At 46.9% G+C, this 11,769-nt stretch overlaps 2 protein-coding genes across 2 annotated transcripts in view; one reads left to right on the forward strand and one right to left on the reverse strand.

The window, feature by feature from the left end:
* Window positions 1-709: 709 nt before the first annotated feature.
* On the reverse strand, window positions 710-1,803 carry LOC123169537 (uncharacterized). Its single transcript, XM_044587408.1, has 3 exons — window positions 1,329-1,803; window positions 1,162-1,230; window positions 710-1,010 (listed from the first exon to the last, which is right to left on the reverse strand). The coding sequence occupies exons 1-3, from the start codon at window positions 1,716-1,718 to the stop codon at window positions 915-917; spliced, it is 555 nt and encodes a 184-aa protein (XP_044443343.1). The 5' UTR covers window positions 1,719-1,803; the 3' UTR covers window positions 710-914.
* Window positions 1,804-7,398: 5,595 nt separating this feature from the next.
* Window positions 7,399-11,769, forward strand: part of LOC123165504 (uncharacterized) — a 19,817-nt gene continuing 15,446 nt past the window's right edge. Inside the window, exons 1-2 of the mRNA XM_044583164.1 lie at window positions 7,399-7,585; window positions 8,720-9,371. Of these exons, the coding sequence (XP_044439099.1) occupies window positions 8,726-9,371 (646 nt within the window). The 5' untranslated portion in view covers window positions 7,399-7,585; window positions 8,720-8,725. The remainder of the gene's footprint in view (window positions 7,586-8,719; window positions 9,372-11,769) is intronic.

Below are 11,769 nucleotides of genomic sequence, written 5' to 3' on the forward strand. Positions count from 1 at the left end.
ACTGTTTTGATTCTTTTTGCATTGCTTTTCTTTGTTTTTTATTTTTTTGGTTTTCTTTGTTTTTCTTTATTCCTTTTTCTTTGCTTCTTTATTGAATTTCATCGGTTTCATTTTTGGTCAACACATGTCAACTTTTTCAGTACACATTTAACATTTTTTATATACATCAGAAAACATATTTTGTATACACATTTAACATTTTTTAAATACATGCTTAATATTTTATTAAACTTAAAAAAATTTATGTCTATTGTTTTCCTTATACATTGTACATTTTAATATATTTAAAAAAAATTAATATACATTTATCTTTTTAAATACACAATAAACATTTTTTGGAATACATCAACATTTTAGAATATACGGAAAACGTTTTTAATGGCAATAAACATTAATACACCAGGAGCATTTTTATATGCATGTTTACTTTTTCTAAATACAGAATTAACTTTTTTAAAATATATGTTTTTATGTCTTCTTTATTGAATTTCATCGGTTTCATTTTTTGTTTACATGTTTTAATAATTTTTAAATACTTGATCAACATTTTTTAGACGCATTGTATTTTTGGTATATATTTTTCGTATACACGATAAATAGTTTTCTATACAGATTTAACATTTTCAAATGCTTGAGTAATAATTTTCAAATGTTTGATTAACATTTTTTAAATACATGATATACTTTCTCATACACATTGTATATTTTTGTATACATGAGAAACATTTCAGCGACTAAAATCTGGATGCATCTCCTTCCCGGCGACTGGCACACGAGGCATCAATACCACAACATCATCGTGTGTTCATAAAGTTCGATAGCACAATATGTAAGATAACATGCACAAACAGCACAAATGGTAGGCATATATAGTTTGCTAGCTACTTTTATAGAATCAACCGGAACATGTCCGGTCAGTTGATCTTCCTCTGCTTGAGCTCCTCCATCTTCTTATCTACGTTCTTGCTGAATCCAGGGTATGGCTCATAGCCAAACAGTTTGTTGAGTATCTGTGCACACAACACAACAGCCAAGCAGCTACTGAGTACTGTTAAGGGATTCAGTTCGTAGCAGAAGCAGGTTATATATTCCACTTTTTTAGGTCCATATTCACATGATTTTTAAATAAAAAAATGGAAGAATTTTTTTGATGTTTTGTACCTGCAGCACGATGAGGAATGGCTCCATGAGGAACACCTCGGGAAGTTCTCTCACCGTCGGCCCTCTCTTCTGCAAGAAGAAGCAGATTCAGCAAGTGATCAGCAATTGGCAGGATCACAGGAACGTGGTGGCAAGGAGACGCAGAGAACAAATGTTGATGTCGTTACCTCGATGAGTCCATGGCCGAGGAACTGCCAGGTCCGGCAGAAGAGCTGCGTGGCCAGCACGAGCTTCCAGGAGAGCGCGAAGCCGAGGCGGGCGGCGAGGGCGCGGCTGGCGGCCCAGGGGCCGAGGAAGAGCTGCCCGGCGAGTGCCCCGGCGCGACGGTCGACGGCGAGGTAGGAGGCGGCGTAGGCGAGGGCGAGGGCGAGGGCCGGGTCGAGTGGCAGTGGCAGTGGCAGCAGCAGGAAGTGGAGGACAAAGAGGTTGGTGAAGAGGATGGGCCCAGCGAGCAGCGCGTGCGCGGCGGCGTTCACCGGGTGGCGCGGCTGCGACCGGAAGAAGGCGAACTGCGCCTCCAGGTCCAGCACGCCGCGCCAACGCCTCTTGGCCTCCATGGACGACCACCTCCAACTCCAAGCTAGTCGTAACTCAAAGTAAACCAAGCATGCAAGGACACACCACACCAGCAATGGTGAGGCCGAGAATGTATGTACCTTTTGTATGCCGAAGTGCACCATTGGGTTGGTTCTCAAATGGCTTTTCGTGTGAATCCTGGTTTGCTTGCGTCACCATCGGTGAAACTGCATGGTTACGTCCACGGAAAAGCTTTGTGGTTGATAACTTCGTTACGCATCTCCAACAACCGCGCCAAAAGACGCGCGCGTGGTAAACCGAGTTTTTAGCGCGCGCGGGACGTTTCGGCGCGCTCCAGCGGTGGCGGGAAAGTCGCGCGCGCGGGAAAAGGCGGCAGGTTGCGCTATTTTTGACGCACCGCTTCCGGCGCGTCTATAAAATACGGCGCTCGCCACGCGCCTATTCCACACATTTCCCTTCCTCTTCCGCTGTCACGCGCGCCTCCATCGCTTCCTCGGTTGCTTTCGCTGCCACGCGCGCCACCGCTCCAGCGCCCAGCCACCGACGCGCCACCATGCCGCCGCGCCGCCGAGGAGCGTCGGGCTACCGCGGCGTTCGCCAGCGCCCCAACGGCGGGTTCTACGCCGAGATACGGTCCGGCCAACTCCGGCTCGGCCTCGGCACCTTCGAGACGGCGCACGAGGCCGCCCGCGCGTACGACGCGGCGGCGTGGCGCCTAAGCAGGCCACGCCCGCAGGTGAACTTCCACGACGTCCACACGCTCCAGCAGGCGCTGGACGTCGCCCCGCCGCCTCGTCTTCACACGGCACAAGACCGTGCGGAGCACGCTGAGCGGTAGCGCCGCCTCCTCGTCGCCCATGAGGACGAGCGGACCATGGCGGAGTGGCGCCAGCGCCACCCGGAGGACGTCACCTACGAGCAAGCCTACTAGGCAAGGCGCCACGAGGAGGACACGCAAAGGCGCCGCGACGAGCGGTTGGATAGGCGTCGGCGAAAGGCTCTGGCGATATCGCAGTGCGAAATCGTTCAAAATGGTGGGCAGTCGATCTTTTCGTCTGATGACGAACGTTGGTTGGACATGTGGATCGATACCTCGGACCAGACCAGCGAGGATGGCGACGATGACGATGACGACGACTACTGGGAGTAGGCTGTAGTTGCGTATGTAGTTGCACTATCTAGTATTTTTTTGCATTATCTAGTAGTTTTTATCTATCTATGCTATGAAACTATGTAAAATATCTATGTATCGTTTTTTTATCTATGAATTTTATTTTATTGTTTTATTAAAAAAATATACGCAATGTTTAGCGCGCGCTGCATTTTAGCGCGGCCGCTGGAGCTACGCACGCGCTCAATTTTGACGCGTCTGCTGGAGTCAGCGCTGCCGGCCGCGTCAAACCAGGCGAACAGCGCGCGTCAAATGCGTTTTTTACGCGCGGTGCGTTGCGTGGCTGTTGGAGATGCTCTTAGCATTCATGGCTGCATCAGCCCGTCACGGTTGGCAGACGTAATTAAGGCCGACGCGTTCCCTCTCGTTCACACTTCCCTTTTATCAATGAGATGGCCTATCAAAATGAGTACAGCCTCCTTTAAAAAGTTGCATGCTTGGCGACCACTTCCCTTCATGTTGTTGGTGGATTAACCAACATTTTTTTTGAGACACAGCATATATACACGTATACACTCATTCATATGAACACACACGCATATCCTATCCCTATGAGCATCTTCGAGAGACTGAGCGGACATATTATCTTGAAATTGACGAAGTTACCAAAGGCGTCTCGTAGTCGACGGAACGTCTCCTCCCATTGAACGATTGACGAAGTCACCAAAGACGCCTCGTAGTTGACGGGAACGTCTCCTCCCATTGAACGCTCATCGCTGGAATCCTAAAATAAATTCAGGAATAAATGCAAGCACCAGCACTTGAACCCTGGTGGGCTGGAGATACCACTGTCCACCTAAACATCCAACCATAGGTTGGTTCACGGATTAACCAACATTTGACAGGATTTAGGGGCTCTCTGATCTTCATGATTCTAAAGACGCGGAAAATAGGAAAAACATAGGATTAGAATGTCATGTTCATCTAGTTCTACAAGATTTTGAATGTTTGATTGCATCAAAGAAAAAATAAAAGATTATTTCAAAGTGGTTTGAGTGGATACTAGAAATCCTATGGAAAGTAGTACAAAAAATTCTTAGAAAAATTCCCATAGGATTCGATCCAAAACGGACATCGAAAAAGTTTCAAAGGATTTTAATCCTCCGAAATTCCTATAAAAATCCTCTGGATCAAAAGAGCCCTAAATGTGGTCATAATCCTACTTCCACCGAAAGTGCTCCATTCCTTGCCTTTAGCACAAGGAGCGTCTGATCTCTGTCCCTGGGGAGCAACGGGATCACATATGTTCCTTTTACAAGGAGTTATTCCCTGTGGAAGCTAGAGGCGGGGTTTCCCTGGCGCTCGAGGCTTGGCTCTCTTCCCATCAAGCGGATTGGGAGATGAACATGACACTCTTAGCCCCCTTCTTCTAGTAGGAATGTCTTATCAGTCATCAACCCAATGGACCCTAGTTCGGCCCTTGGCCCAGACGGCCTCCCGAGTAACTTATTCAAGAAGCTCTGGAGTGTCATCAAGGGCCACCTAGTGAGGATGTTTCAGGAATTCATTGTGGGGACCCTCACGCCTCTAGACTGGCTACGGATCATCACAGTGGCCCCCAAGGTAGTAGGGGCTACGGATATCCGACGATTTAGGTTGATTACCATACGTTGTCAACATGGATTTTAGGGTCCTCTACAAAGTGTGCGCCACTAGGTCGCCGTTGGTTGAGAATATGGTCATTCACCCAAACCAAACGACTTTTACAAAAGGTTGCACCTCTTGGACAGGGTCCTTGTGTTTGCATGAAGTGATCCACAAGGTTAAAACAAGACACTGGAACGGAGTATTACTAAAAGTGAACTTTCAATAGGCCTATGACCGCCTCGGTTGGCACTTCCTTCAAGAAGTCCCAAAGCGCCGTGACTTCGATCAACTATGGGTTAGCTAGGAGATGTAGCTGATCACAACCGGCCGCATGACCATTAACATTAATGGAGTTGTCCACCCCTATTTTTGTGCATCGTGAAGCGTTCACCAAGAGGACCCTCTCTCCTTGTTTCTTTGAAACCTATAGGGAGATGAGCTTCAAACATCCTTGAGGCAGCCGACACACGAGACGCATCCGCTGCTTAATGGGCCATATTATCCCATGAGTTGGGATTTCACATCCTCAATATGCAGTCGACACCATGATTATGGTTGAGGGGTCATATATGAATCCCATCAACCTCAAGTCCTCCCTCTATGGGGAAACACCAAAATTGCAGATAAAATTCACCAAGAGCAAGGTCCTTGCGGTTGGATAGAGGGAATTCTTCAATCTCACCTACTTGAGGGGTCCTCATCAATTCTTTGAAAATCATAATGTGGGATCTCATCCCCCTCGCAGAGAGTGCCCACTTGCTAGGACTGAGCCATGGGTCTGATGCGTCGCCTCCGAGGGAAGATGATTATGATCGATACCCACTAGATGATCCCCTTGCTATACTCATGGAGGACAAATCCAACCTAATAGTCATAGGGTGTGCTAGGCTAGCGACTCGGTAGTTCCCCTATCGGTAGGCTAAACACACCTTCTCACACAATCTCATACACCATATGTGCTTTCTCACAAACCTTTCCCTCATACAAGGCAACCATCAATACAAATCCACAAAGACAGGAAGTAGGGTGTTACCTCGCTCCAAGAGCCTAAACCTATGTAAAAATCATTGTCTCGTATGCACCCATTAGCTAGTTCCTCTATATGTATGATGCCCCATATTTGATATTTGTGGTAAATTACACTGACACATCTCTTGTTCCATACCCAACCGGGCTGCCATGACGATGGAACCATGACCAAGAAGCTCCTTTCCCTCTCTCACAACCTCACATATTCCTAACGCCCGAGCCACCTAAAAGCATGCGCTGATTGCGCCCTTGCACGTTGCCGCCTTGATTCCATCAAGCATCTAGCGCACCATGGATTCTTCCACGGGGGTGAGGCCGGCAACACTATTGATGGGTTGTGGTCCTTCACCCTAGGCGGGGTGGTGAGGACCACCATCACCTCCCTTTTCGTGCTCGTTGGTTGTAGCTCCACACTCCTCATTAGTTGCTCATGCATCAACCTCTACCTTGGCCTCGCCCTTGGCCCAACAGGTGGCTATGGCGGAACCCTCATTATGAGCAAGCCGTGGGAGGAGCACGAATAGATACCAGCGCGATCTCCCCTCTCTCCTTTTGCATCTCTCTCCAAAGTGTCTTTGCAGAACGTTCGTAGCTAAATGTTTTTCCACAGAAAAGACCCTTCTTAAAAGTTATTAGAAGCTGTTTGCAGTAATTAGTATCTAAAATTTCTTTTTGTATTGCATGCATTATTTCCAGAATTTATTTAAGGTTTGGAAACACAGCTTTCTAGTAAAGTTTAAAGAAGCCATTTAAAAGAAGTCATTTTCCTACTTGTGAAACCATACATGGCATAGGAGATCCAAAAATAGGAGCAAGTAGGAACCCCGAATTTCGACGTCATCGGGGTATCACCTCATTGGCTACTCCGACGGGCGGTTGGAGGGTTGGGACACCCAGGACATTGTTTTCATGTGCATTCAATAGTCTAGGTGTCTTAATTATGTCTTTGACTATCCATGACTTTGGCTTTGGCAAGGACGATGACAACGCCTAATAAGTTTCCTGTTGATGTTGGATATGGTAGGTAGTTCTATGTCATCTCAAGACCATTAGAATTGGGCGAGCGCTTCACGTGTCTTTATGTTGGTGTCTAGGTTATGGTATTTTTCTTCCCGCTCTTTGCGATGGGGGTGTTGTGAGCATCCAGTAGCCTAAACGGTGGAATGCCATATTGGGGTGATGTTCCCCGTCATTTTTGCGGCAACAACATGATTGTGACCTCATTTTCTTCCCCCGGGTGTCATATCACTCTCCGTTGGTTCGTGTTCCCTCTTCGCCACAGTAAGGTCTCTCAGTCGTTGTTGTGAAGCTTGCAGAAGTTTGTTCATGAGATGGTTTGACTATGAGGTTTTAGACCTACTAAAGGCTTCTACAATGGCAACTTCTTCTCTAGTGCGCTGGTCCAGCTGGGCCTTAGCACACGGAGTTCTCAAACACAAGGTACAGTGTCATGTCGACTTAGACGATGAAGCAAAAACAATGGTGCACTTTCGGCTCGTGTTGGACACTGAGGACACATTTGGTTTCATTGCACCGATGGGCCTAGTCATGGTTGCATGTTTGGCTCGAATGGTCAGTTGCGTGCTTCATTTTGTTATCGAGGGTGAGTCAAATGGGTTCGCTCCGGCTAGCAAGGATTTTCTTGCCTCTGGCTCGACTGCAAAAGCAACATTTTATTTGCTATACGAAATGTATATGTGATTGTTTTGGCTATCTAAGAATTTTGGAGAATGTATCTTACATCGTTGGAAGTCTTTGAGATAATTCTAGCGTTATTAGTTCAAAAATAAAAATCTAGGGCGTTATTAAAGGGTTGGATGATTTAGGGTCACTGACATGTGGGGCCACAAACCAGATGGCCCATACATCAGTGTCCCTAACGTTACGTCAGCTAATCTGATTGCATATCTTTACTCTCGCTTTCCCTTCGGTTCTTCCCCTCCCACCCAAACCCAATCCCTAATTCTCCGGCCGACCGGCGATGTCTACTTCTCCGGTGATGTGAGACTTGCCCGTGACTACCTCTGTCTCACCTGCTGGAGGCCGAATCTGTTCCCCGCCCCCACCACCTCTTCAACGAGGCGACTAGGAGGAGCTCAGGTACTCAACAGTAAGCTGTAAGCCCTAGATCCTGAGCTCCTTCGATTTGCTTACCATTTCTAGTCAGGGGCCTAGCTGGCTGGGCGGATCGATGTTTTACCTGACCAACATTGCTTCTTCTAGCAGATCTATTTTACCTGGTGTATAAAGTAGAAATCTTGTGATCCTCACGATGTCTCGCCCTGTTGTTCTTGAAGAAGAAACAACGGCACCTCTTTTGCAGATCCTTAATCTTTTCTACCTTGATTCTTTCAATTAGTTAGTAGATCTACGCTTGGTAAAAATGTGCATGAGTTTATACTGAAGGGAGCAACACCTCTCACTCTTGGTTCAGATGCAACACCCGTCAGTCTATCATATCACTCGTTCAGATGTTCTTAAGCAAGTAATTGATTGCTGCTTTCCGTAACCAAAAGTTGTTTTCTTTTAGTCGACGCTTGGTAATGGAATTTTGGTCTGGTGTAATACAACATATATTCAGTATTATGCTTTAATTCAGTAGTATGCTTTCCTGTGATCCCAGCCAATGTTTCCGGCTTTCGGCTTGTACTTGAATAAGATAGCACTTCCTTCTCTGTACATATTTTTACTTAATAGACCAGCCTTTTTCTTCTAAATAAAATGAAAATGGAATTTATGTTGTGACTGGGGCATTGCCGTTGGGCTATTGCACAGGAGAAATTGTCAACACAATTCTGTCACATACTAGTTAGTATACTCTTTCTGCTAATGTAGGTGTTTCTAGTTAGAGGAAAGGAATCAAAGAATCTTCTTCAATGTCATAGTCATCCACCTCATTATCTTGAAAAAAGTAGTGCTTACCATACTATCTAATCTTGCTTTGGAATGGTGCTTACTGTATTGTTTACTGCAACTGTTTTTACCAAGTGCAAGAAGCGTGTATGTGTAGCACATCGCTAGGTGGTTTGGCGAATGTAATTTCACTAGTTTTTTCTGTATGATGGATTTATGGTTGCCCCACATCTTCATATTTTGATGATACTCTGAGCTTCTGCTGCTTTCTTATAAAATTGAGCTCATGAAATTTGGTCTTAAAATAGCACATGAAGCATATGTATTTCGAGTGTCAGTTTTCACTCTGCTTAACTATGAATCCTATGTTTTCTCTTGTAGACTTGCATGATGAAGGCTGCACAATCTCGCCCTTGGTCAGATCTTCCGCCAGAACTCCTGGGACTTGTTCTCAAGCGCCTCCCTTCCCTAGCTGACCGTGTTCGTCTGAGAGCTGTCTGCCACCCATGGCGCTCTAATAGCAGGTTGCAGACCCTTCCTCTCCCATTCCTGTGGCTCACTCTCCCTGATGGCACCCTCCTCGGCATTCCAAGCGGTGAAATTCACCACATATCTTTACCGGAAGGTGCGTGTTGCCAGGGCTCCATTGACAACTGGCTATTCCTCATGCACAATGATGGTGTGTGCTACTTGATGAGCCCTTTCTCCAAGACCAGGTTGCAGCTTCCTAAGCTAGCAAAGGTATGGAAGCGTGAGATATATGATCCCGAACCCCGAATTAACCCAATTTTCTACAACTTGGTGCTCCCCTTTCCACTTGACTCGTCACCGTGTTCCCTACTTGCTGCACTGATCATGGATGATGGTAACTGGGGTACACTTTGTATTAGTCAATCACCGATTGTCACTGACTCATTCAGAGATGATAAGCATCCAGCAAAGCTCCTCTGTAGTGTTGCGTTCTTTGATGGCAAGCTGTACGGGCTGGGGGGGTTTGACCAACTATTCATCTTTGAATTAGACAAGGACCTTGGTATTTCATCCATGGAGTGTATAATTGACTATGGGTGAGTTAGGTGGAATACCTCAATCGTTGTCGGAAGAGAAGGCGTATATGATAAGGGGGTATCTAGTTGAATGTGGCGATAGACTGTTGATGGTGAAACGGTGGATTCATCCTATTGCCCGTTCAACAAGTGATGACTTTTTCGAGCATAACCGTACTGTTGCACTTGGGGTTTTTGAGGCAGATTTGGGCACCGATCCTGCTGGATGGAGAACAGTAAATGATTTGGATGGCCATGCGCTCTTTCTTGGCCAGCATAGCTCCAAGTCCCTGCGCGCTGGAGAATGCAGTGGATACCAAGAGGACTGCATCTACTTCATGTGTGACTATTCCTGGCCAAAGCATTCTGCAAATCCTCTTCGTGATGCCGGTGTTTACAACATCAGGAATCAGACATTCATGCCACTGATGTCGGGGACTGCAGCGGTACCGCCACATCATGCTGGCCAGTGGCGTCCGACATGGTTTTTCCCTCCTGAAGCTGTGTGACCAAGCCTTGTAATCACTGATCTTCAGAGTAATTGTTGGATAATGTATCTGAGATGGAAGTTGGAAGGGCTTCGTCCTCACAGCGACAGGTGAGTTGTTGATGGATGGTAGAGATTCGTAGTGTTAGTTTCTGTGTTGGTAGGCTGGTAGGTTCAGTTTGATGAGTGATGTGTTCTACCTGGTGGCTGTTGTTCTGTCTTGTGGTGGCTGAACTTAGTGATCCTGTCCTAGTGTAGCGTTGTAACTGCTGTTGCCTGAACTTTTAAAAGCGGGCCGCTGTATCATCAGTTTTATTTTAATTAAATTGGAGGGTGTGTTCTCCTTTCATCAAAATTTTCTTGTATGATGTTAGATTCTGTATTAGTATGATGATAGAGATGTTTTGCATTTTCAAGTATTATGGATGATTTGTTTTTGCTGGTATTATGGATGATTTTTAACAGGATGCATTGTAATGCGCATGTCTTTTGCTGTGATATAAGACTAAAGGCATCTCTAATAGAATCTTTAAATTCGGTAACTCCTCATGTTGGCATCATTTGGGGAGTCAAACCGTAGCTAACGGAAGCCCTATAACTATAACTCCTCAAAATTTTGAGTTAATCCTATGCCTTCTCTGCTCAAATTTGAGCACGTCACACCCATTCTCCTCAAATCTCCTCTCATCGAGAAAATGGCTCAACCGGCGGCAAGATGCCAAACTGAACCCGCCCACGCCAGTATAAACCCCGTCGGTGCCACACCAAACCCTAAATCCTTCTTGGCCACCCTATTTCTCCCAAATCACCGTCGCCACCACCCAATTTTGTCATCACCGTTCGAATGGCCATGGCTCGCTGCCTGCAGCGGGTAGAGCAGTGGGGTGTTGCCGTGCCGGATGTCATCCTCGGACGATGACTACAATGACGAGCCAGAGGCGGTGCAGCTCGCAGTAGCCATGGCCCAGGAAGCCGATGAAGAGGACGAGGGGGGCGATGAAGAGGAGGAGGGGCAAGGCGATGGAGGAGAATGAGCAGTCGACGAAGGAAGCCGTGCACGAGGACGGCGCCTACGACCACACCTACCTCCCCTCACGGGAGGAGGCAGAGCGGATCAATACAACAGTTTTCGGTGTGCACTTTGGTAGCTTTGTAGGCGCTCGAGTACCTAGTCCGGTGTGTTAGCCTTCCGTCGCTTTGTATGTATTGTGGTGCTTTAGGTCTAATCTAGCTAGCCTTTGTTTTAGGTTTTTGCCCGGTTTTCCTCCGAAACCGAGCAGCCTCTTTGTTTTTTACACATGTCTTTATGCGATGCATTATTTATCCGAGGTCTTCTTGTAATATCCTTTTTTAATCAATGGATTTGACAGTTCTCCTGTCAACATTATAAAATGATAAGGTTCAAAAAAACATTATAAAATGATATCGAAGATGGGCATGTAAATTTGTTCCCAAGATTCCTAAATGTTTGAAAGGCTTTTCTAGTTATCATTTTAAGAGCAACACTAGCAGACCCCTTATACTCGAGAATTGTAAACGCGATATAAGGGTCAAGAAAGCAGGGGCCCGACAAGGTAGTCCTTCGTCCCAATGACGCCGCGGCCGCCCAGGCGCTCCTCCCCCAGCTCGATCTTGACGGCGAGGAGGTCCCCAGACTCCCTCTCCCTCTTCACGGGCAGCATCCCCGCATCGGAAGTGCTCCCCGCGCCCGAAGACCTCCCCGCGTCAGAGTGCCTCGCATGGCGGAGGTCGTACTCCTCCGTCTTGCGGCGGAGGAGGGAGCCAGCAACCCATACTTGGTGTACCGCTTGACCGCGCGCTTGCGCGCCGCGTCGGAGGTGAAGCAGTGTTTGCGCTCCGGGTCATCGCCGCCACCGCGCCGGCCAGAGCTCCACATC

Source organism: Triticum aestivum, chromosome 7D (assembly GCF_018294505.1).
Source record: "Triticum aestivum cultivar Chinese Spring chromosome 7D, IWGSC CS RefSeq v2.1, whole genome shotgun sequence".
In the NCBI taxonomy this organism is placed as follows: Eukaryota; Viridiplantae; Streptophyta; class Magnoliopsida; order Poales; family Poaceae; genus Triticum; species Triticum aestivum.